This window comes from Ammospiza caudacuta, chromosome 10, assembly GCF_027887145.1.
Source record: "Ammospiza caudacuta isolate bAmmCau1 chromosome 10, bAmmCau1.pri, whole genome shotgun sequence".
Classification (NCBI taxonomy): Eukaryota; Metazoa; Chordata; class Aves; order Passeriformes; family Passerellidae; genus Ammospiza; species Ammospiza caudacuta.
Window position 1 is genome coordinate 25525872 of NC_080602.1, and position 26185 is coordinate 25552056.

At 48.4% G+C, this 26185-nt stretch overlaps 3 protein-coding genes across 3 annotated transcripts in view; all 3 read right to left on the bottom strand.

The window, feature by feature from the left end:
- Positions 1-7732: 7732 nt before the first annotated feature.
- Positions 7733-13314, bottom strand: SELENOS (selenoprotein S). Its single transcript, XM_058811523.1, has 6 exons — positions 13217-13314; positions 12969-13103; positions 11475-11581; positions 10610-10699; positions 10444-10519; positions 7733-8546 (listed from the first exon to the last, which is right to left on the bottom strand). Exons 1-6 carry the CDS (start codon positions 13296-13298, stop codon positions 8467-8469), a joined length of 570 nt encoding a protein of 189 aa, XP_058667506.1. The 5' UTR covers positions 13299-13314; the 3' UTR covers positions 7733-8466.
- A 340-nt stretch (positions 13315-13654) lies between these two features.
- On the bottom strand, positions 13655-20106 carry SNRPA1 (small nuclear ribonucleoprotein polypeptide A'). The gene is made up of 9 exons (XM_058811525.1): positions 19810-20106; positions 18937-19084; positions 18363-18441; positions 17975-18021; positions 17197-17299; positions 16432-16511; positions 15245-15320; positions 14804-14897; positions 13655-13844 (listed from the first exon to the last, which is right to left on the bottom strand). The coding sequence occupies exons 1-9, from the start codon at positions 19889-19891 to the stop codon at positions 13786-13788; spliced, it is 768 nt and encodes a 255-aa protein (XP_058667508.1). The 5' UTR covers positions 19892-20106; the 3' UTR covers positions 13655-13785.
- A 3414-nt stretch (positions 20107-23520) lies between these two features.
- PCSK6 (proprotein convertase subtilisin/kexin type 6) overlaps positions 23521-26185 on the bottom strand; it is a 32332-nt gene continuing 29667 nt past the window's right edge. The window contains exons 20-21 of the mRNA XM_058811021.1: positions 25627-25739; positions 23521-25186 (exon numbers count right to left, since the gene is read on the bottom strand). Of these exons, the coding sequence (XP_058667004.1) occupies positions 25089-25186; positions 25627-25739 (211 nt within the window). The 3' untranslated portion in view covers positions 23521-25088. The remainder of the gene's footprint in view (positions 25187-25626; positions 25740-26185) is intronic.

A 26185-nucleotide genomic window follows, 5' to 3' on the forward strand; every position in this document is an offset into this window, starting at 1 on the left:
AACCTGGCCCTATCCCACACTGGGACCTTGAACTGGCACACCAGAACCTCAGCCCAGCTGCCCAGATCAGGAGGGGCAGAGGCCGAGAGAATGTGGATGCTCAGCTCTGGGGACAGGGAGTGAGACGCTGGACATAACCCCGGGATAGGCGTTCCAGCGCCTGCACCAAGCAGAACTGGGAGCCCAGCCCTTCAGACTAGGATGGGAGGACACTGGGGACCGACCCAGGACAGGCACCAGGTCGGGTCCCTGCTGCCCAAGGCCCGGCTCTGCCCCGTTGCACAGAGTCCAAGGGGATGCAGGCAGTGAGGAGCAGCCTCCAGCCCTGTTTGCCTGGCACTGGTGCATTTGTGCAGCACAGGCTGTGGTGACAGGAGCCAAGGCACAGGCACTCTCTGTTTTTTCCCACCTTGCTAATTAAACCAACCAGAAATAGGTCAGTCTGTTTCTATCCACAGGCTATAGTGAGTGCTCAACAGATTGAAGACTTTATTGCATGAAGATTTCTTTTTCCTTTGTCCACACTGACTCTCCATGAGCGTTTCATCTACAGAGCACTTCAGCTTCAAATGCTGCAGCCACAAACCCCTCACATTTCAAAGGAAAAAAACCTTCCAGTCTCAACAGAAGAAACTTATCGAGTACTACCCACTGACCTCCTGCTTATCATTGTGGTTTCTTCCATTTCCTGCCCACTTCGGCCTTTACAATTGCCAGTCTTTTCCATTTTAAATTTTATTTATATCATGATGTCATCCACAATGAGCTGGGAAGAAGAAAGTCTTGGTGTAACAGCAGCAGCCTCTTGAGCAAGAACCATTGCAAAAGAGGATATCACACCACATTAATACTCTACAGTAATAAGCCAAAGAGAGACATCCATGACAGACTTTTTATGATCACAAGTAACTGTCTCGATTCTGGGATTGAGCAGGTAATGACACAATCTGCTTATCTAATGAGTTCAATGAAATGTCTTGAAAAAAATGCTTTTGTTTGGGGTTTATTGCTCTTGTGGTGGTGCAATCCTCACTCCGAGGTCAGAACAGATGAACTCGTGATGTCAGAGCACAAATAACACAAGGAAAGTGCCCCCAGGATTTATGGTATTAAACAACAATAAAATTGAATACAAATAGAAACTAGATAAGAAATACAAACAGTGAACAGGAAGGAAGAGCAGGGACGTCTCCTTTTGTTTGCCCATGGATAGAACAGAGATGTATTGAGTTAGATGAGTTTGTGTGAAGAGGAACAGAAGAGCTAAATGGTGAAAGAGAAAGGAAGAGCAGTCCAGACTGGGATGCACACAAGGCAGGTGAGGGGCAGGAACACCATTGCTTGGCAAAGGCCAGCTGGACTGTCCTTTCCACTGTAACTCCTTTCTCATTCTCAGGGTTTGCAATGCTTCACAATTACTTCTAACTGCTGGTACTCTGATCCTTTCCATGAGGTCTGGGGTTATCCTCAGCCTGTGCCTCTCTGCACATGTGGATCTTTTATTGCACTTAAAAAAGATTCTTCATTAAACTCTGCTTCTCTCCTCTCCCCACAAGCCTGATCATCAGGTCCTGAAATAGACAACACCAAGAAACATTCAAGCTACAAAAAGAGCAAGCCCACTCCTTTCCAAGAGAGGCACATGTGGCAAGTCCATGAGCAGGAATGGGATTACTCTGCCTGCTCCAAATCAGCTGTAAAAATCTCCTGATTCAAGGGAAAGCCACTGTGGCCTATGAATTACAGGAAAAGGCAGAGCTAGCGTGGTTAAAAGGCAATAAAAAGGAGAAAGGTTGGGGCTGGGGCCGAGGAGCTGTCAGTTGGCTTCTTCCCACAAAGAAAAGAAGTTAGTCATCAGAGCTGAGAGCTCCGTGCCACTGCAGCACACATGGAAATGATGAAGTAGAGCATCTCATTCCCCTGATGGAGCTCTCCTGGGCACATTCCCACCTCGCTGCACCTCCAGAGCAGTTATGGTCCTGGAGCTCACCACGTGCAGGGCTGGCCAGAGAATGCTTGGGAAGGGGCAGGAGGAGGAAGGGGAGCTGTCCTGGTGCCAGATTTGACCTGCAGAGCAGGCACAGTCAGATTTCACACCCCAGCTCCAAGGCTGAGATGCCCAGCTGGGAAGAGGGGGTGCCACCTGGGAATGCTGCAATGCTCACACAACTCCCACAGCACATCCACATGCCTCCCTTTGTGCCATTTATTGTGCCAAACTCACATTTCAAAGTGTCAGGCAGGCACATGCCCCTTTTACTGCTTCTGCCCCTGTTCTTGCATAGAGCAGCTGCTGGAAAAAGAGGGGGAAAAGCAGATTTAGGGAAAACTTGAAAAGCATGGCTTATTTCTTCCAGTGGAATTATAATACTGTTACCTGCCTAGAGTGTATTTTTAATCTGGATGGCAGCAAAAGGTCATACTGCATAATCACATTTAAGTGCCATTCCCTATTAATGCAGCTCTTGGTCTCAATAGCTGTCACTATATATCATGGTTACCATATATTCAAAGACATGATATTTTTCTTTGGTAACACAGTCTACAAGCATGCAGGCATCTTTATGCAGCATGTTTCCAGTTCCTTGTGGGATGGCTGGAGGAGGAATTGTGAGGGCTCTCCAAAAGGATGCACATGGTGTGTGCTCATCCCCACGCTCCCATCCCACTCCCTCCAGCGAGATTAGCACCCAGCCCAGCCACTGAGAGCCCACTTGACAGGCCCACATGGTTTAGATTCATAATCAGATTAACAAAACAGTAATCCTATTTTTAAACAATGGAAAAACCAAGTCCTCAAGCTGCCTCTGTGAGTGTGTGTGCATACAGAATAAATGTCATCTTTTCGGAATAAAGAACCTGAATACCAAATTTAAAAAGTTTCTTCCACATAGGAGACTTGGTCCTGTAGAGGAAAGGAATATCTTGCATTATTACCATTTCTTTTTCACACTGATTTTGATCTCCAGTGAGCCCACTTCCAATACTTGCAAGATTTACCTTCTATGAGACACATTCTTCACCACATTTTAAAGGAGTAAACTACTCTCCAAATGCTCCAGAAACTTTAATTATGAATGTTCCAGTACTCAAACTTATACTTTAAAAACTGCCCAGGCACTGGAAAATGAGCATACTTCATATATTCAATGTAACAGACTCACGGTGGAAAAAATCTCACTGGGCAACCAGCAGCATTTGTCTCTGTCACAATATTTCCAGCCCTGCTGCACTTTCCCGAATGATGCAGAAACTCCTTCCTCAGCTCCAGCACCCACTTCTTTCTTTCTTTCTTTTTTTCTCCTCCCCATCCTATTCTGGTCCTGGCAGGCCCAGTCCCAAGCTGTGCTCACGTGGGTGACTCAGAAGAGCCCATCCTGCAGGAGCTGTGCCCGTTCTGCCGTGCCCGTTCTGCAGGGGCTGTGCCCGTTCTGCCGTGCCCGTTCTGCAGGGAGCTGCGCCCACTCTGCTGTGCCCCTTCTGCAGAAACTCTGCCCCTTCTGCAGGAGCTGTGCCCGTTCTGCTGTGCCCCTTCTACAGTTCTGCCCATTGTACAGGAGCTGTGCCGTTCTGCTGTGCCTGTTCTGCAGGGTCTGTGCCCATTCTGCTGTGCCCGTTCTGCTGTGCCCCTTCTGCGGAAACTCTGCCCATTCTACAGGAGCTGTGCCCATTCTGCTGTGCCCGTTCTGCCGGAGCCGTGCCCGTTTCTGCTGTGCCCCTTCTGCAGGGGCTGTGCCCATTCTGCAGAAACTCTGCCTATTCTACAGGAGCTGTGCCCATTCTGCCAGAGCCATGCCCGTTCTGCTGTGTCCATTCTGCAGGAGCCGTGCCCATTCTGCCGTGCCCGTTCTGCTGTGTCCATTCTGCAGGAGCCGTGCCCATTCTGCCGTGCCCGTTCTGCCGGAGCCGTGCCCATTCTGCCGTGCCCGTTCTGCCGGATTTTTGCCCGTTCTCGCTCCCAGCCCGGCCCGACATTGCCATCGCCCGGCCCGGCCCCGCAGTGCAGCGCGCTCCCGTTCCCGGCCGGGAGATGCGGGAATGCCGTGGACAAAACCCCTCTGCTCCCCAGGCAGCTGCTCCGGGGCCTGCTGAACCCCCAGTGTCCCCGGCTGGTGACACCTAAAGCAGTGGCAATTACATTACCTGAGAAATGGAATTCACGGGCAGTGTTGCCCCCTCCCAGTATGTGATAAAGTAAAGCTGTACAATCTGTTTTTTTTGTTTTTTCAAAGTGCATCTTTTAGGCCAAGCTGACAGTAACTCCCCATTTTAATGCAGAACTTAAATGCCAGATATTTCAGGTATCCATTTCCCTCCCATTCTCTTTAAATAAAAATTTCTTTCCCTTCCATTCTCTTTAAATAAAATTTTCTTCCCTTCCATTCTCTTTAAATAATATTTTCTAAGTTCTTTTCCCTGCCTCCCTCCATGACTGTTCCTCACAGAACCAGCTCGGAAGCTCAGTAACCACCACACAGAAAGAACCTACAGTAGAGGGAGGAGTGCAATTGTAAATTTACCAGTGGAGATGTTGCTCTGTGCTGAAAGTGCTTTTTAGCAGGTGTGCACTTCAAAATAAAATCACAGCAATCAATACACGAGAACAGCACCTGCCTCCCTACCAGCGCCTTGCCACAGAAACCTTCAACACAAAATTTGTATTTTCCCCACCAAAGCTGAGCTGAGGGCACCTATTTCACTGAAGACATTGGTTTCTCATTTAAAAAAAAAAGAGGGTTTTGAAGTTGCTGGCTTTGGAGCTGGGAATTTGGGCAGGGTGTGTGTCAGGCTGCCTTGGAAGCTCTCACAAAAATCAGCTCCAGCAGCCGGGCCGGGACACCACCCAGCCAGCAGCCTGTGCCTTTCCTTTGTGGTTGCAGAGCTGCTCCCAAAGCCAAGCTTTCATTCCACACAGGAGGGAGGGAAAAAGAAAAAACCCAAAGCTTCAGCTCATCCAAGTCTAGACCAGCTTTTTTTACAGCTGGAAATTGCATAGTTTCAGTGTTCAGCTATAGCATGGACAGAAATACTCTGAGCCCCACTTGTGGCTAAATTGATCCCTGAAAAGGTGCCACTTTTTAGCCTGTATAGGAGCAAAATTCATCCAGAAGATGGACCTGATGCTGAGATGCGTGCAGATGTGCAGCCAGGCTTGCAAGGACCCAACTGCACGAGCAGGGAGCTGCCTGCTTGAGCAGGAGGCTGAAAGAAGAGCATCAGAGGGGTTTAAATGCAGCCAGGAACAACAGGGCTGCTGGTGACATGCAAAGGAGACTCTCAGGCTGGATGCCATCCCCCTTCACAGACTCTGGAATGCAAAGTCATCTTCTGGGGAGAGAAATAAGGCACAACCCCCCAAAAAAAGCCAATCTGAACACCTGAGCTGAGAATCAGCAGTCACTGAGAATCACAGAGCCACTGCAGAACAGCCCAGCTCCTTGAGTTTTGAGTCTGAAAAGTACAGAGCTGCATAAAACACAGCAGATGAGATTTGTTAGTTCTGGCATTTCACACCTGCACTCAGATTTTGCAAGGACAGCAGTTCCTTGCAGATATAGGTGCAATTATAATTTTCATTCACATTGATCTCTGATTGAGACACAGATAACTTGGAACACCTGGCAACAGCTCTGCTGACAGATTCCCCCATTGCCCTCACTCCCCCAACTCCCTCTTCTCTTTGTTATTAAAAATTTCCAGCATAAGAAACATATTTTTTAAACACTCAAGTATGCAATATCACTCTTAAAATCTTTTCCTTATTTCACAATGTTTTTTAAAGGCATAAATAAAGCCAAATAATTTTTATGAGTCTGACATCGTGGGTTGTTTTGTTCAGTTTTAACTCCAGTGCTCAGGAACTCCTGATGAATAGTTGAGAGAACTATGCACAAACCAGATCTCATCTGCAATTTAAAGAAAACAAAAACCTCTGCTCCTCCAGCATATAAATCATCTAAAAGCAACAGAAAATACTTAGCTGCACTTCTCAAGCAAGTAACATCTTCAGAAGTTTTTTGTGCCTCTGAACACTTGCTTGATTTTTAGATTTTTTAATACTCAAACCAGATTATTCTTCAGTGGTTAAATAGCACTGTACAGCAGTTAAATAGTTTATTACCCAGCTCCTTCCAGAGAGAGGTATTTCCAGAACATCTGCATGGGTAAAGCAAGAGGCTTCTTGCATAACTGCTCTAGTGGGGGGAAAAAAAAATCTCCTGAAGGCTTTTTAATATGAACTTTCATAATTCAAGTTCTTGGGAATTCATACCAAACCAGGAACAATGGATTCATTAAATAGTTCACTTTCACCTAATGCTTTCTGCATGCTTCACTCCTGAGCTATAAAGCAGCAAGCAACCACCTTTCCATAATGCCTGTGGTCAGGGGAGAGCTTTCCATTTGAAGTCAGAGGAAAAACCCTTCCCTCTTGTGCAGGTTCTGAGCCAAAAGAAGTTTTATGAACTGAGGTTTGTCCTCCCACCCTGTTCAATAGCTTAGAAGTGTCTGACTAAGAAAAATTCAGGAACTTGAGGATTAAACTAAAAAAAAAAAAAAAAAAAAAAATAAAGGAGAAAAAAGGCTTGAAGCTTCCAGAAGTACATACTTCATTTCATTTTCACTTGACATGTCTTATTAAACTTTAGAATTGGGCAAAAAGCCATATCCCTAGTCCTAGCCAGAAGCAAGTCTTGAGACACAGAGAAAGATTAGCATGTGCTCAGTTAAGACCTGCTTATTTATCTTGCAAATGTTTTTACTGAATTAAATAAACCCATCCCTGACCATTTTATCACACAGGGATTTCTGCTTCTTTAAGACAACAACCTCCCCCATTTGTTTTTCTGAAGACAACACCTCAGTCTGTTGCCTGTTTCCCCAACACGAGGGAGAAGATGTTCCCTAAGGCATTACAATTCAGCCCTCTTTCCTGAGGAAGACTCCTCAGATCTTGAAAATATTCCCCAACTCAGGTTTTTTTTGCCTTCTGAAGGATTAAAAACATGAAGTTATACACTGGCCTCTGAATGAATTTCCACAGAAACATCAACAGCCTCACTTCACCTTCCACACACATGACCAAACACTTTGTTGTGTCTAAAACAAAAGGTTCTTGGCCTTTCAATTTCATTACCAACTTTAAAACTCTCTAATAACACCCTCCTGCTGCATTTCTAATCAAGAGAAATATCAACATGCACATAAACAGTGTACTCAAAGTTGATGCTCATATCTATTGGTAAGTACAAGTATCCTGAGTGGAAATACTCAGAAACAAGTGCTCAAACAGCCCTAAGCTCTAAGGAACCACTGCTCCTTACCCCAATGCCCACAGAGCAGCTCGGGAACAGCAACACAGGGACACTTGCCCCATGCCAACAGGAATTATTTCACTCCTCTCCAAAGACAACCTGGATTTTATTTGTCTGTTGCATTTTAGAGAGAAAATCGAGGGGATGGGATGCTTGGAAAGTTTGGTTATGATGACCAGTCGTTCTCTGTCCTCAGGGCTGGACATACACCAAAGGATGAACACCCCACACTCCTTGCACCCCTTCACTGCCCAGAGCCCTCCTCAGCACACACCAGCCTCAGCTTTGGTGCTGCACAAGCTGCACCAAGGTCACTTCACCTCCCACCTTGCTTTATACACATTTATTGCACCAGAATAAATGCCTTCTATAAAAAAGATGCTGCAGAAAACCACGAGACTGTAAATACTAGATTTGTGACGTTTGCAATTATATTTAATAGTGTATTGTTTTTACAAAGCAGTTGAAATAAAAAAAAAAAGAAAAAAGAAAAAAAAGGAGTAGCAAGAACCCCCCTGTCTGCTGTCTAGCATCAGTAATCCTCACTGGTTTGTTTACCATTTATAAGGAAAACATCATTCAAGCCGGCTTGTCACAGAAACTCTTCTGCAGTAACTGACTTTTGGTGCAAATCCGTGGCATTTGTCAGATCACCTGTGCTTCTTCTCAAAGTCCCTCTGCCTAAATTCAAGGTGTCTGCCAATGATAAAATCCCTCCTCTCTAAATGACTGTGTTTAGCTGGAAGGTAAATCTGGTAACATGTCTGAGGATGGTAAATATCCTCATCTTACAGAGGTAACCTGAGCATAGACAACTAAATTTGCCAGAAACCCCAGATCTCACAATCCCAGGTGATTCACCTTGGAGACTACAATCCCTCTCTACAGAAGAGTGAAAATTTACTGATCATGCTGAAATTGCTTCTCTCTTTGCCCTCTCTAAGAGGATCAGCCATTTTTCTGGTTTAGGATCAGCCAATGTGTTACAATTTGGAAACTGTGTACCCCAAACAAACAGAAACCTGTTTTAAGTTAGCAAGGGCACCAAGGCAGCCCCAGAGGAGTGGCTGTGCCAGGCCAGCTGCAGGCAGTGGGACAGGGGGTGGGACTGAGCCTGCTGGTGCCAGGGAGGGGCACCAGGGATGCTTTAGCCTCATCCACCCGCGGACGGGCCCCGCCGGCCGGGCCTCCAGGAGCACGTCCCTCCTCCTTCTCCAGACAGGGGGTTGTAGCCTGCAACACACAGGAGAGAGACTTCTTAATATTCATCCTCCACAGCCCTTCACCAGCACACAAAAACCAGCAAAAACTGATCTCATAATATCCACACCTTGCTCATACTTCACACTCGCAGCATTTTAGGGAAAATGAAAGCACAGAAAACACCCAGACTTGAGAAGACTTCTTTCTTTAAAAGCCATTGCTAAACACTTGTGGTTTAATTTGATCAATTTGGGTTAAATGCAATTGAAATTAATTACCATTTAATTTTTCTAAGTCTGCACTAAAGCTGCAGTGCTGCAAGAGCAGCTCTTAGAGTAAACTCTGCAGAGTGTGTCTGTTCTGCAAGAGCCCAACAGTCAGGGACTTAAAACAATCCTTCATTCCAGTCCTGCAAGGAATACTCTGAAGGTCAAAAGGTAAATCCGCTCATTAACACTGCAAAGTATTTTTTTAGAGCATTTGAAAGGCAAACATAGGCAGTAAGGCAAATACCCGTTAGCTGAACATCCTAATGCTGTAACCATGGGAAACTTCGTGTCAGGAGAACACACTCAAAGTTACAAGTTGGCAAACATCTTCAATTTGTTCTGCACAAACCTAAGAACCCAAATCCTAGCAGCATTGCTAACCAGGGAGGTTCCAAAGCAACCTGCTCCACTGAAACTCCCAGCACCACCTTCAAATTTGAAATTTGTTTTTCTCATACCAAAGCCAAGTTTTGCTTTCTAGCTTAATTGAGCAGCTGAGCAGCACAGATGGTTCTTTCACTTCATGCTGATCCACCTCAGGAGAAGGTCTGAGACCTCTAATTCTGTAATGGGTTACTTAAGCAAGGACTTTGCTGAGGATTAAACCAGGACAGGTAGCAGCAGGAAGGGTGCCCACAGCCAGCTGCCCTGACCCTGCCTCTCAGCACAGCCCTGCACTCCTCATCCCCCAGGGAGGGAAATGTCCCATGACAGAGACACCAAAGGCAGCTGACAGCATCAGACACCACACCCTCATAAGATGAGCCAATCTACTTGATTCCTTCAAATGCCAGGAAAAACACTCAAAGCAGAAATCCCAGCACTGCACTGCTATGGAGGTTTAGTGTGTTTCATCAAGAATCCACAGATTTTGTACTTTTAATCAATTAATTAGCACTGCACCCTAAGGGGGCCTCCTTTTCAGCCTGATTGAGGCTGTCTGGATGATCAGACAGAAAATTGTCACTAAAATACACCCAAATCAGCACCTGCAGGTATGGCAAGGGCTCTTGGGCTGAGAGGAGAGGGAGCAGACTGCCTGCATGGCCACTGAGCCTGGCAGTGTGAGGCCATGGAAAGCACTTCATCCACCAAGATGGTGCCAGCAGGTGACTGAGTCTAACATGAGACCTTCTGGTGCTTTGTGAGAGTTGGCAAGAGTTCATACATCCACAGAATTTATATATTCAACAGGCTAGCACTGTGGTGTATGAAAAATAAGGTCACATTTTACATAATAATTTCTTTCATCATCTGAATCTACATAATACAAAGTAAAATACCCTCTTTCTGCATTTAGTCAGTACACAGGTGCTTTAAAGGCAGAGCAGATACTAAATTACTGAACTTACAGAATAATGGGAGAAGAACTACTGTAAGAATCTGTAATTCTAAGTGACAAAAATCTCAGTAAATTATACCAAAGCATATTTACAAAAAAAAACCTGACACATTCTTTTCCCAAGGAAAAAAACACCCAAAACTTCCTGTCAGCTTTTGCACAAAGGACAGAGCAGACCAGCTGATCAGAGATAAAGAGCTTGTTTGTCAGGAATGTTTTGTTTTTTCCTTGAAAAAAAGTATGTACAGAGCCCATAGATACAGCTGGATAAATGCCCTGTTCCCAGCTCAGGGTGTCTGAAGGATTCCATACTCACCACCTCCTCTCAAGGGCTTTTTGTTTGGTTTCGATTTCGGGACTGCTGAGGCAGAGGCACCAGATTCTGCTTCTTGCTGTTCAGAAAAGCAGAAAGTTACTCAGTAGGAATTTCAGCTCCCTGAATCACAGGAACACAAGTGTGGCCTGACTGCCATGGCTGTTACCTGATTCAGTTTCAGGTTTCCTTTGTAGCTCTTTCCCTCCTGCATGCTCTCCCACATCGCGATCTTCTGCCGTCGCCGCTCCTCCTCCAGCTACACAACAAACCCAGGACACAATTTAATCTTAGTTTTGACCTTAAAACTCAGATTTCAGAGCTAACAGAATCCCCAGAAACAGCTACAACAGGCTCATCAAACTGCATTTATCTGAAGCAGTATCTCTGAGATTATGGAAGAATTTACTCTTTTTATGCAGCCACATCTCTCCTCCTCCTCAGGATGCACTGACTGAGCTTGCAGCTTCTTTTGGCCATCTGATGCTTTAAAAGATTTTGAAGGTAAAACCAAGTGGCAAGTTTAAATTTAATGCACCATGTGAGGTTCTACAGAAAAAAGGAGTTGTTTTTTTTTTTTAATACCAACGTTACTTGAAGCATCAGCTACAAACTGAGGTCTGAGTGTCTGACTGCAAAAGCAAAACCAGAAGAGCTGGGATGATGATCAGAGTTATTACTGTGCTGATCACACCCATTTTCTGCACTGTCCCACTCAGCAATTTGTATTCCTTGTGATCTCAAGCTGTAATTCAGACCCTTAAACTGCAGCAATGCTAAGCTACATTTCTAATATTTATATTTGCCTTTCAGAGCAGAAAACACACATGTGCCATGGGACAGTTAATTTAAATGCCAGCAAACCCCCTCCAGCCATTCACTGCTCACACAACAAAGCTCCTGCAGGTACAGATTTACCTGTGGAAAATGAACACCAGGCCCTGCCCACAATCACAATTTGCTGCTGTCTTTTACAGCAGCAAAGTGCTTGATGAGAAATTGATGAGAAAAAGGAAGAAATGCTCTCTGGTTACCTGTCTTTGCTTTTCTTTGTATTTTTCTGCTTGTGCATTCAATTCCTCTTGCATCCTGAGGCGAGCTGCTGCCAAAGCTTCCTGCCTTCTCACCACCACATCAGGCTCTAGGAAACCAGGAAAGAGTTTGCAAAGCTACTTTAAGTAAATCCTAGATGGTCTCCTCAAAGAATTGCAATAAGGAAAGGCTCACATCACTCCCTGCAGGTGTTTTGCAGAAAATCACAGCTCAAGTTCAGTTTCCAGCTAATCTTTTATACTAATTTATAATGCTGAATTAAACTTCATCATGTTTTACTGTTTTAAAGCAATTACTTCAACAGGATTTTAATAAGGACACAAGTGTACTTAACCATAAAATTTAAACCTCACACTTCAAGGACACTTCCTTCTATTTCTGAAGGATTTGTTAGATACAAATTAATTCAGAAATATCACTCAGGCTTTGCAGGGACCGTTTTTACCCAGAGAACTTCATTTACGCAGAAGGATGAGGCAACCAGCCCACATTCACTCCTACTCCTTCTGGCAAGGGGTCCTGCTGGTGTCAGTACAGCAGTGGATTTAACAGCCTCCATCAGCAGAGAAATCACTTACAAACATGACACACATCTCAAGAGACACCTGCAGGTCTCAGAAAATCCACACTGAGTCACCACTGCTCTTCATGAGTGACCTGTGAAGGTCAAAAGGAAAATTACACCCCCCAAAATAGGCAAATGTTCTCTGTTTTCTCCCAGCAGCTGAAGCAGCTCCACAGTTTTTTGCCTCATTCTTTGCTATGATCCAGTGATGAATATGAAAAAGAAATGTCAGTACTTTCAATAATTTCATTTTACAGGCAGTTTGGGCAATCAAACAGCCATTTAATTATCATCACAAAAGAACAGCAGGAGGATAAGAGCACACAAATAAGATTTTACTGAGGGGCCGACGTGCCCAGGGGATCAGTGCCAAGCACTCGTGGTTTGGCAGGTCCAGGAGCACAGGCTGTGCTTTTCAGCAGGATGTGACTGTGTGAGAGCTACAACCTGTGCCACCCTCCCAAGGATAACACAGACTGTCACACCCCAAACGCACACAGTGCTGCCAGAGCAGGAACTGGGAGAGGGTAACTGCAAGGGAGTGATGAATATCAATGAAAAGTGGGTGTTTGTAGAAGTATTTTCACCAGGATTTAGATTTGGGCGTTTTGGTTAAGTCTAAAAGTTATTTGGTAGCTGGCCACAGGTGCTGCTGTGCTCCATCCCCTCAGCTGCTGCCCGCCGAGGAGCAGATACCCATCCCCGAGTGATGTCCCACTCCTTTATTCCCCAACACGTTACTTTGGGACGCAGCTTTTCCTTCAGAGCCTTTCCAAGCACTCCCGGGCCCGGCCTGTGCCGGTGATCTCCGCACTGAGGACCTGGGCGCTCAGAGGCGCCCCGAGCGCCGCTCCCACCCAGCCCCTCCGCCGGCTCCCTCGGGCCGTCACCGGCCCCGCCCCGCACTCACCCTCGGCCGCCTCCGCCGCTCCGGGCCGGCCGCCGGGCCGCGCCGCCAGCCCGCGGGACACCTTCTGCACGAGCAGGTACACGGCGACGGCGGCCAGCAGCAGGTACCAGCCATAGCCGGACAGCACCGAGCCCACTGCCGGGGGACAGGCCGGGGCTGAGCGCGGCCCGCGGCACGGGGCCCGCCTCGGGGCTCCGCGCCCCGGCCCCGCCGCGCCCCGCGCTCCCCCCCGGCCCGCGGCCGCTCACCCGTGTGCTGCAGCGCCTCCAGCCCGCCCCGGCCCAGCGCCGGCCCGGGCCCGGCTGCGGCGCCGCCGTCCCCCAGATCCATCGCCCGCCGCCGCCGCCTCACGTCCGGGCCCGCCCCGCTCCGCCAATCGCCGCCCCGTCCGCCGCCGCCTCACGTCCGGGCCCGCCCGGATCCGCCAATCACCGCCCGGTCCGCTGCCACCTCATATCCGGGCCCGCCCCGCTCCACCAATCACCGCCCTGTCCGCCGGCGCCCGGAAGCGCCGCCAGGACGCGCCGCGCCGCCACTGCCGGAGTGCCCAGGGCGACGTTTAGCTGCGCCAACCAATGAGAGAAGGGGGCAGGCGCAAAGCAGCCAATCAGGGCGCGCCGAAACGCCTCCCGCCCCGCCCCGTCCCGCCCCGTCCCGCCCGGGAAGCGGACGCGGCACCCCCGGGAGAAAAAGGGACCGCTCGTTTATTGAACAGCGAAATGCGCGAGGACGGGGGCGGCGGGCCCCGCCGGGGACACCGGCACGGCCCGGCACGGGAAAGGGCTCCTGGGGGGGCCGGGGCGCGGCACGGCCCCGGCTACGATCCGTTTGGCACTGTGTCCTCCTCCATTTCTTCTTCGCCGTCCTCCGATGGGCCTGAAAGGACACGTCAGAGTTTTAGAGCAGCTGCTGAAGGCGTTGCTGTTCCTTTTCCCACCCCTCTGCAGAAGAGTAATAACGGGAATGTTTAAAAACTCTACAGAGAGGAAAATCAGGTAGCCCTGATGTACAGGAAAGAGGTGCTATGGCCGGCCTGCAGCTGAGCTCCATCTCTGCAGAGCTCCCAGACTCACTGCTGAGGCACTGATGCTCAGCAGAGGTCCAGAGAGACTCTGTAATTCATCTCATTTTGTTAAATTGATGCCTCAGGTTTTAGCTTTTATCTTTTTCACATTCTGTGCTGCGTTAGTGTGCAGTTCTGAGCTTCATTTTAGGGGATGGTGAGCTCTGTGCTCAGGGGACACAAAACAATTCCTGCTCCAGCTGAGCACCAAGCACAAATGACCCAAATCTCAGCCCAGGAGCACAAACCCCGTGGGCTGGAGAGAGAAAAACAAGCAGGGTGGGACTGCAGGGCTAAAGCTGGAATGGGACAATGAACTGCAAGGTGCAAATGGAGCAGAGCTGATCCCAGGGACAGAGCCCGTGCCCGGCCGTGCATTTTGGGGCCATTTTGGTTCATCTTGGGTGCAGCCCTGGCTGGGCTCTGGTGCTGCCCAAGGTGGATCCATGGAGGCCTCTTAATCAAACCCTGCTTTATTGTTTAGCTCTGTCCAGCCTCTGTTCTAGGTCAGCCTTCACAAAGCACAAAATAGCTGGGATGAATTTTGAAGTCATCCAGTGCAGCAAAGCCCCTTGTTGGGCACCTGGCTCTGCAGGGAGTGCAGGGACAGCCCAGAGCTGCCCCAAGGCCAGGCTGTCACAGCCAGGATGTGCTGCACAGGTGACAGACTCACTCTGTGCCCACCCAGCCCCCCACACAGACCACATGCAATCAGGAGTGAGGAGGGCAGGCTGTGTTTGAGGAGCAGAAGCAGAAGCAGACAGACAGTGACCTGGTTTGCGCTCCCTGCCCGGGATCTGGCCCGCCTGCAGCAGCCCCTTCAGCCGCTCCACCTCCGCCAGGGTCGAGGCGTTGGCGATGGCAGTCTGCAAAGAGAGCTCAGTCAGTGCCCACAGCCTGGCAGCTCCCGCAGCAGCACACAGCACAGGCTGCCACCAGCTAAGGGACACTCAACACACAGGAAACTGCCACTGAATTCTGCTTCTACAAAATTCTACAAGTGGCAAAGCATTACTGCCCCCCTCCCTTGGAAGAACTCTAAGCTCAGGTTGACATTTCATTGAAGTTTTCAAAATACAGATAGGTCAGAAGAAAACTTACAGGAAAAGAATTTAAACCAGAGCCAGGACATGCTGATCTATTTGTCTGAACAGCACAAAGGAAACTTTTGTTCAATCTGGATCCATGACAGCTTTTCTCATGACATATTTACCTTAATTGCCTCCACATCCCCTGGGGAAGGCCCAGTTTTCTTTTTGTCTGTTGGCAGGCCAGCCCCTGGATTGAAGCTTCAAAAGGAAAAAAAAAAAAGACCTGTTACACTTTTTGAAGAGTAGCTGCTTCTCTTATATTGAAATGCTTCCAAACTAGGTTTGAAAGCATTTCATTCCATCAAGTGTAGTATCTTATCTTTGTTAACAAACTGATACAGTGAAGAATTGCCTCCTTCAGAAACACCAGCATCTTGTCCTCACTGTCCCATTCCCCCCCCTTTCATCTGCTCAGAGGCAGAACTTAACTTTATTCATCAGGCAGTTGGCAAAAGCTCTTCAATTTGGATGTTGTTGAACACTCAGCTGCTCTGCTGCCATGACAAAAGCAGGGTGGATAAATAAAGAGTAACAGAAAATGGGGTTTCTGTTCCCATGTGTCAGATGTGGTATTACAGCAGCCTCAAGTAAAGCCTACATTAAACTGGAATTCATCTCAACAGCCAAAAGAAAAAGGTTATCTGCTGCTGCTTTAAGGAGATCACCTGACCTGAATCCCTTTCCACTCACAAACCTGAGCTCAAATCTGTTATAGGTTTAAATGCTGAATAAGGTCAAGACATTTTTCTATTTAACCATGAATTTGGAAACATTGTGATCTGAATTCTTATTACCAAATATGTTGATCAAAACATATGATGTACCACTGAATAATTAAACTAAATAAACATATACTGTAACAGCTTCATTAAAGATTTTCATTTGTATTTCTTCTCCTAACTACAGCAGATTTTGCCGTTTATTCCCAAAGTAAATATATAATTATTTATTTTGGGAAATAAAAGAATTTGGCAAAACAAAACCAATCATTTAGGAGAAAAATCCCACCAACCACAAATCAAATAATGGCCACCTCTCTGCAGTTAAATAACAAAAACAAAATTAGGCTTTCCTGCTTGTTGCCCTCAGTGAATCCACCTTGACCAAGTTAACTCTTTCAGAAACACTTCTGAGATGTATTCACCACCATCCAAAACTCGGGGTGCTTGGACAAGGCACTTGTGGCTCCCCAAGCTTTTGAGGCATCCTGGCAGCAGCTGCTATTTCAGTTTTCTGCCTGACACTGCACACAAGGGAAGTGGTGTTTCTGAAGGAGGCTGCCAGTGGAAATTTGTTTGTTTTATCTTACGTTTTTGCTCTCCTGGCAATATCCTTTGCAAGCTGTGCACCCCGTTTGCCCTTGAACATTTTCTCTGCCTCCTGTCGCTCCTACAGCGATACCACACACACACAGAGTTAATTTGAGAACATCACAGTTTGCAAAGCTTCTGTCTTGGCCAAGAAAGACACTTTGGCTCATCCTCATCAGTGAAATTGGTACATGGAGACCAGATGTAAGAACAAGCAGATAAACATTGCCCAAATATTCAGAGAATTATCAACTTTGTGTTTTTAGAATTAAGAGTTCTTTCCCACACTCATCCCCCACCCAGTGGTGTTTCCTTCTCTAGAGCTGAGTCCTACCAACACCAGAGGGACAGGAAAGAGTAACACTCAACAAAGGCACTGGAACTTAATTAGACATAATTGAACAGATTATATCCTTAACAGAATGAAACCATGAAAGAAAACAATGAGAGTGTTGTAGAGCCACTTACAGTTTCAATAACATTTACAACTGTGGCAACAAGGTCACTGTTAGTGGTGAATTTTCAAGAATGAAAAAAAAAAAAACCAAAAAACCAAAACTACTAACACAAAACAAAAACAAAACACCCCAAACCAAACAAACAAAAACCAAACAAAACCCAAAGCTAACCAACCAAACAAATAAAAAAACCTAACCCCCCCCAAAAAAAAACCAAAAAAAGCCCAATTAAAAAACCAAAAAAAAAAAACAAAAAAAAAACTATTAAAAACCCCAAACACCTAAATCAAAAGCAAGCAGACTTACTTTGAGCTTCACTTTTTGAAAATCCAGCACTCTGACCTGGGGAACTTTATGAATTAGATATAATCTGTAATGTTTCTTATTTGTTACAGGATTCCTTAGAACGCTGTGAAGGAAATAAAGGTTACAAAATATTTTAAAATGCATTTGCATTGAAATATGTTAATATACTTGAAATGCATTCATGAACTTCCTGCTGTAACAGGGAACAAATAACACCATGAAATAAGCCTAGTGACAGTACTTTGATATTATGGAAACTATAATAAAAACTTGCACTTTAGCAATTCAGTAGATTGAACTGAAGGATGACATAAAGAACAACTTCAAAATAATACTCCCTCAAAAAAGTAACTGAAACATCACTTTTCTCTCTGATCAACTGAAAATCACAGGACAAACTGTGTTTCTTTCTGTCCCTCACACCAAATGTAACATTTCTGAAAAGTCCTTGTTTACATGTTTTTTTAATTATTTTTTATCAACAGATTAAACCTTTTGGGTTTAGGTTTTTGAAGGATAAGCTCACTTCAGCACTTGTGTAGTGGTTTATAGAGCTGTTAGATCTCATTATCCCAACAGTGATATAAAACCTCAGACATTACTTACCAGATGCTCATGAAGAGTAGAGCAAACACTGTTTATCAATTCAATTTTTAGACATAAAGGATCTGTCACAGCTCATAAAAAGCAGAGCATTCCAGACCAAAGCAAAGGGCCACGCCAGCAGCAGAGCTCAAACACCAGAGAAAGAGCAGCTTTTCTTTTTGGGGTTACATACCTCAGGTAAGTCAAGGATTTAATAGTTGATAATGGATCCAGTTCACCCTGGGTAGAGGGAGCACAGCAAGAAATTTTAAACCTCTTTAGCAAAAAAATCAAATATTTGAAAACAAAGTTCCTGAACTCATATCTATTTTAGAGATTAATTAAATTACTGCAATTATTTTAATAGGAAAACCACTAAGCTTTGTGACTGCTGTTGCAAATCATGTTCATTAAAGGATGTACACAATTAACTACTGCCAAAACTGTAGGATATTACTCTAAAGGGAAAGAACCAACTATTACCAAAAGGATATGGCAGTACTCTCAGGAAAATGGTTAATTACAGGGATGAAAACCACAAATTTTCAGCTTGCTTAGCTTTATCCTGCCTGACAGCTTACCAGTTCTGCAATGTTGTTGTTGGTGAGAATGAGCTCTGTGAGGCTGGGCAGAGCCTGCTCCAGGTTCTCCCCAATCCGACTGAGGAACAACAAAAACAAAGGGTTCATTTAGGGCAGGAATTAGCAATGCTGGAAATACACAGAGAAACAAAGTAACACAGAGGATCTCCCTGTGAACAACCCAGTGTGACACTGGCACAAGTTTGGGTGAGCATCCAAAACACTTTTCTAATGAAGCTGGCAATAAATCACTGCAAATCTTCGGTGCAAAATGATACTTAAATCTTATAATCTATTATAATCTATTCCCTTGCAGGTACTCATTTCTTCATGTCTTTATGGAGCTGATTACTGAAATCCAAAGATGTGGCCAGACCCCAAACTCTGCATCTCACTGTCCTGGCTGAGAAACAAACACTGAATCAGGAAGGAAACTGAGAGAGCCCACAGAGTGCCCAGTGCTGATTTCACTGCCTGAAACAAACACTCCTGCCCCTGCCCAGCACTGAAAGGCACACACCCCTCTCTCCCCAGAGCACTTTCTTCCGCCCACGAGGCCAAGCAGAGCCCTCACCAAATCCTGTTGTTGTTCATCAGGAGCGTTTTCAGCCTCCGCAGCAGCGGGAACCCGTCCAGCTTGCGGATCTCGTTGTCAGAGAAATCAATGGCATCAAACTGGTCCAGAGTGGCCCCCAGGTTCTCAATGACTGGGATTTTATAGCCTGGGGAGAGAGTGCAGGGCAGGGGTTAGATGTGCCCACAGAGCAGAGCAGAGCAGAACAGAGTGTGTGGGAGCTCTGTTCTGGGCTGGGGATGCTGATAAGGCTCAGACAAAACACCCTGGGATCCACTCTGCTCCACACAGCTCCCAGACCAAACTCTCCCCCTCAAACCCAACAGCTCTCACGGCTTTTGGAATCCTCCTTCCTCCCCCTCAGCAAAACATCAGCTCCCTGCCGGGACGTGTCCTCCAAACCAAACCAACCTTTCTAGCACATCCCCCGTGCTGAGGCACATCCACCCCCACACCACAGCACATTCCTCCCAGTTTCCCCTTCTTGATGGTTGGCACGAGATGATCTTTAGGTTCCTTCCATCCTAAACGGTTCTACCACTCTGTGATTCACCCCTCGCATCCCCCGCAGGTTCCGAAGCCACTGGAGTCTCTTTAATCGCTCTTCATCCCCAGCCCCCGGTCACTGCAGCCCCTCCAACAACCTCCCGGTCCTGCTTGGGCACCTCCGGCCACTGCAGGCGCCGGGCCCCATTGAGAGATCCATCACGGACCCTCCAAACCCATCACAGCCTCTCCTCCGGGCCCCCACACGGTCCCACCGCCCGGCCCCATCACTGACCACCCACCCACCCACACACACATCCCCTCAGCCCCCCGCCCTCGCCCGCCCCTTGCCGGCACAGCCCCTCTGGCCCCGCGGGGCCCGCGCACCGCGCAGGTCGAGCTCCCGGTCTCGGACGGCGTTGGTGTACTGTGCTGCCTGCTCGATCAGCTCCGCCGTGAGCTTCACCATCGCGACACACGGCGACAACCGGCGACACACGGACACAGCGGGACACACACACGGCCTCACACCGGACACGCACACCGCCTCACACCGGACACGCACACGGCCTCACACCGGACACGCACACCGCCTCACACCGGACACGCACACGGCCTCACACCGGACACGCACACGGCCTCACACCGGACGCGCACACCGCCTCACACCGGACACGCACGCGGCCTCACACCGGACACGCACACCGCCTCACACCGGACGCGCACACGGCCTCACACCGGACACGCACACGGCCTCACACCGGACGCGCACACGGCCTCACACCGGACGCGCACACGGCCTCACACCGGACGCGCACACGGCCTCACACGGCCTCACACCGCCTCACACCGGACGCGCACACGGCCTCACACCGGAAGCGCACACGGCCTCACACGGCCTCACACCGCCTCACACCGCGCCAGGCCGCGCCGCGCCGCCGCAGGACACCGCGCCGAGCGCCGAGCGCCGGGCCCGCGCAGGCCGCGCAGCCGAGCGCCGAGACAGCGAGCGGCAGAGACCGCCCCTCCCCGCCCCGTCCCTGCGTTCCCCCCTCAGGGACTGATACAGCCCCAACACCCCGTCCCTGCATTCCGCTTCTCCTGAGGGACTGATACAGCCCCAACACCCCATCCTTGCATTTTCCTTCTCCTCAGTGCCAATACAACCCCGAGCACCCCATCCCTTCGTTCCCCTTCACCTCAGGGCCAGCTCCCAGCCCCGGCCTGAGCCATGGCTCACAAGCCCAGGAGAGAATTGGCCTTGCTGTCAGCACAGGTGCCCCCAGAGGTTCCCTCCCACCTTGTGGTGTTTCCAGGCACAGATATATCTGCAGAAATGCGGGCAGAGCAGGAACACGCTTCACGCCATGGCTGGTGCTCCCCTTCAGACAGAACCGTGCTCGAGCACTTGCTGGTGGGCCGGGCACCTTCAGCTCTCGGTGCTTTCTGTCCATCCATCCATCCATCCATCCATCCATCCATGCATCCCAGTAGCAGCTCAGCCTTTGCTCCTGGACATTGTGGTTCCTATAAGCGCCTTCCCCTGCAGCTTTTGGGGCAGTTTCTCTGTCATTTCCATGTGCATTCCTGGGCTGAGGTGCTGTGATGGGCTGGGAATACCCCACAGGCTGCAGCACCACACCCCCCCTTTATCTGTGAGACAAAACGTGCTTGCAAATGTCACATCGTCCCCCTAACCAGCTTTGGGAATTTGGGGAGCAGCAAGGAAGGGCTGGGAGGAGCGCTGGGGGAGCTGAGGTGGCTCTGGCCGCTGTGTCTGGCCAGGAGCTCCTTGCTCTGGGGCCGGGGCACTGCCTTGCACCACTGGGAGGGCTCAGCTGGAGGGTGAGACACCCTGCAGGTGACTGGACTGAAAGTGACACCCCCAAACCCCTAAAATGTGCTGAATGCCACCATTGCTTCTTGGGAAATCCTTCCCAGCTTTCAAGGCCCACAGAGCAGGATGAGGAAGGATGATTTCTGTCTGCGCTGCTGTCGAGGGAAGGATGATTTTTGTGAGCCATGACAAAACCCAGAGGGTGTGATAGCAGGCTAAACAGTGCTGCCACGCTTGGCACTGCTCAGGGACGGCTCGTGCTTCTCTTTTGGGAGCTTCTCAGGGCATCAACCCGGGCACGACGCCCGCCTGTCGCCAGGACTGCGGCATCAGAGCTGGCCCTGCCAGGGATCAGCTGGGCTCAGGCAGCTCCTGTGCTCCCTGCTGGGAAAACTCCCTCACCAAAGCCATATGGGAGAGCACAGTCAGGTTTTTATAACAGCTGTATTTGTTTTATAACATAGGAGGGAGCAAGAACAAGAGGGAGCTGTCACAAGGAAAAACCCAAGAATTAGCAGTGCTGTCGTACGTGACTCAGGCATCATGCAGCCTTAAAGACAACAGAGACTTTAGTCATTTCAGGCAGTTCCTACAAGGAGACTCTTCCCAGCCTCCTGGAAAGCAGGTCCTGCCTCTGACAAGGCCAAATAAAGCATGGACCTGTCTCCCTTAGCACAATGCATCTGTTTGCCTCGGCTCTGCAGCCACAATGGGATTGTAATTGCGAGCAGATGGATTCTGGGTCTCAGACGCTGCACACAAGCTCTCCACAGTCCTTTCTTTGCAATGGAAACTCAAAGCAATGTTTTTTAAGATCTGTGCTCCCCACCTGCCAACTGCACAATGGCAGATGGCCGTGGCTGCAGCCCCACAGCCAAACTGAAAACGAGGAGTCAGGCTGTGCTAAGATTTTCCAGAAAACAGCTATTATAGATTTGGCTTTGGTGCCAAGAGACAACAGAGAAATGAGCTTTAATAAATTGCCTAAATATGCATTTATCTGGAAGACACAGCCACTTTGATCCTCTGAGCATACCAGTCAGACTTTAATAGCTCCAAGCAAGTATTGCAACAGCTTGGAGAAATAATCTGAATTTTATTACTTTACAAGAATGATTTCTGAGAGAAACGCTGGAAGCTGATGTTGTTGCATGAATTCAATGTGCAGAATTTGTTTTTCTTTCCCTGGCAGGCTGGAAGGCAGCAGAAAGCAGGATAGAACTGGTACTGCTGGGGACTGGTCATCTTAAATTGCATTGCCTTCCCCAGTGTGTATTTTAAGTTATGTCAAGGTGTAAGAGTAAGCATTTTCCTTTCTTTGTAGCATTTCAGTACATCTAAATATACCAGGGAGCAGTATTTAGAGGCAGGCTGCTGTGAGCCAGAGAACTGGAAGGCTGGCACAGTACCCCTGATCCACAGCTCCTGTTTTCTCACTAACACAGCAGGAGAAATGAAGTTTGGTATTTTCCAAGCAAAGGGGCAGAAGCCAGGAGTGTGTCACCCCAGTTCTGACCTCTGGTTTGGCCTGAGACTGAAAGGGAAATCCTGCAGCAAAAGAAATTGCTGTATGTGATTAATTCACATTTATCATCTGATAAATGTGAAAACCAACAAAATGCAGGCGTCCAGAGCTGCACATCTCTGAGAAAGCATCCTCCCTTGTGGGAGGGCTCCATTCTTTTCTTTTTTCCTCACTTAAAAAACTCAGTTCCAGATATCCAGGCACTACCCTGGGCACTTGGCCCATGGTTGTTGCAAAACCAACACAACAAACAAAGGATTCCACAGCTGCCTCCATGCCCAGCCACACCAGCAGCTCCTCTTCTTCCCAGACCGCCAACAGGGAACAGTGGCCCCGTGCTGGGAACTGCACCGGGGAACTGCTCAGGATGTTCCTTGTATGAGTGGGAAAGGAGAACAAGCCCTTCTGCCAGCTCATCCAGGATCCCCCACACTGGAGAATTCACCCACCCGTGCCCCAGCACAGCCCCAAACCCCAGTGAGATGGCCCTGGGTGCGCCAGCCCAGCCTGGCACAGGGCAGGTATTCAGGATTTGAGTTTCTTCTGGAGGTAAAGACCTTTACAACAACAATAGTGAGGTTTTTGCAGATACAGCTCATCTGTTCCTGAGCATTTGTCCCACAGGTGCTCTGAGCTGAGCAGGAGCTCCAGCCAGGGGAGCTGCTTTGTCCAGCAAAGTAAGGACATGCAGTGCCTCCAGCCAGGGCTGCATGAATTTGGAAAAAGCACAGATTCATTTGTCAGGAGAGATCAATAGTTTATTAACTTAAAGATTGGTTCACCAAAGCTCCATCTTTCCTTGGATTTGGTCCAGGCAGGTGAGGGCTGGAGACAGTGTGGCTTTCCCCTCCTCACCTGGCTGAGGTGAGCTCTTGTGGGCAAGCCCAGGCAGGGCAGGTGTCGTTGCAGCCGAAACCAAGCAGGGATTATCCCAGCTCCCTGTGGAACTGGTGACAATTCATACTGGGAAGTTCACTGGAGAAAGGTTTAACTCATTAAAACTATTAACAATGAAAATCAGAACATGCAGCGTAGGAAAGAATGTTTACATGTGTCTGGTGCAAAGAGTGGCTTTGCAGGGTCAAAGAGGAGAAAAGGAGAAGGAATAAGACACAAAAAGATACCCCACTCCCATATAAAAAATAGTCCACAGAGAAAAAAAACAAGGATTGTATAAGTTATTTTTTAAAAATCTGTAAAACAACATAGCCAAGGATATTTTAAACACAATTATATAAACACCACAACTTACTATTAAGAGAGAGCATGAAAAGGTTTGTTTTGGGGAAGGGTTTTGTAGAATTAAGTTTCCTGGCTGGATCCCTGGAATGTATCATTTGGGAAACAGATGCCCAAGAAAAATCACTGCCATGAACAGGAGGATTTTGTCTGAGAGAGAGGGGTGTACCCAGCGAAACAGGGGGAGGATCGTGACGCAAAATGCCAAGAAAGTTTAATTGGGACAACATCTCGTTTAGAGGAAGGATTTACCTTGTTCCAGAACTGACTTGATCAGCAATGTACAAGCAGTTCCAGGAGGGAAATACATTTTGTGGTAAGGCTGGTCCGTGTGGACAAACCCCCCAAAACCCTACGACTCCTTGTAGGCACACACACGGGTTTTGCCTGGCTGCAGTCACCTGCAGGGCAGAGCCCTGCTGGGCTGGCACACCTGCAGAGCCACAAGGGGCAGCTCTGGCTTTGGTCCTCAAATCTCCAGTTATTGCCACGGCCAGAGGGAAGCGGTGAGCGACGGAATCCGAACAGGAGAGCCGGAGTGGGCCGTGGCCCCGCTCCAGAGCCACCTGGTTCATCGTTTATCTATGTACAGAGCACGGCGCTGGCACTGCAGGGTTACATCAGCTGCACCTGGCACGAGAGGGCAGCAGAAACGAGCCAGGAGCGGCTCTGTCCTCGCAGGTGTGTGAAGTCCTGCCTCCCTCTGGCGAGGGCTCCGCCGGCTGCTCGGGGCGGGCGGATCAGTAGGGTTCCTGCGAAGAACCAAGTGTGTGTACATGGATCATGCATTGGTCCCTGCTCACCAGGAGTGTTTGAGAGTGTTAATATCACCACTTGTCTGCTGCTTCCAGGCCTTGATCACTCAGGGTACGCTCCAATCTCTGCTTAACATATTGCTATAGAAACGCGCCGACAGTGATATTAAAGCTATCAAACTTACGAGCGAATGCTTGACAGCACCATGTAAACTCTCCCAAAGCTGAAAAAATAAACTTCTGTCCTAAACATTTGGCAAAACTGGGCTGGCAGTCAGTGGAAGTCCTGGATGGATGCAGCCGCTGAACTTTACCCGGCCATAAGACACGTCTGACAGCAGAACTGCACAAACAGCTTCTTTTCACAGAGCTTGTTTGATTTCACCATCTCACAGAAAGTCTTGTCAGCTGGGAGGCCGGGGTGAGGAACAAGAGAAAATGAGAGCGGATTAACATTTTAAATAAACAAACACTGCATGTAACAGGCACAGCAACTGTGCCAGTGTTGGGGGAGACAGAATTGAAAAGAAGTCGCTTTTTAAGGGCATCTTTCACATGGTTTTAATGAAGGAATAAAGGAGCTTTGCAGTGAGTGGGAGAATTAGCCCCAAGACTAAACTATAACGAAATACAAGTGCTTGGATGTGTTTGAGCAACAGGCAGATATCCAGAAGCAATGCCAGGTGAGCCACCTGCCCCCCACAGCCGGAGCCCAGCCCATTGCAGCCATGCCCCAACAAGCCCAGGAGCTCCAGCACTTTTAGCTGTAAATGGTGAAGGGAATCCCCCAAAACCTCCCATTTTTGCTACCAGGAGAGCGCTACAGTGTCAGCAGCTCTGCCACTTACCATTGGTACAGGTTTCATTTGTCACACAGGAGCCACCGAGGAGGCTGTAACCTTCCTTACACCTGAGGCAGTTTCCACTGGAGCCCTCACAGGCTGAGCAGTGGTCATCACACCTGGGGACAGAGACCTTGCTGTGGCCTGAGCCAGCACCAACAGGTCAGGCCACCCTGAGTGGGCTGTCAGCCAAAAGGCATCTGCTGGCACTGTGACAGCCAGACCAAACCAGAGGATGTAGAGAATGGCAAATTTGAAGGCTGAAATGTTATTGAAGCCCTGAGTTTGGTGAGGCCAGCTCAATGCCCAGTGACAGCTAATGACACCCCAAAAGCTCTTGCCTTCTGGGAAGATGCAGTGGGACATGCACCTCATGTCCCTGCCATCCCAGCTAGAAAAAGAGCTGCAAAGGGAACTTGTGCTGCTCCCATCCATTTGCTGAGAGTAAAAAGCTCAGCACTGTGCTTCCTGCCTGGGGACAGTGGCTTGTGGAGACTGTGTCTGAAATCTCTGGGAAGGGATGCTGGTCCCTTGTTCCTCCCGGATGAAGAAACAGTGCAGGTGA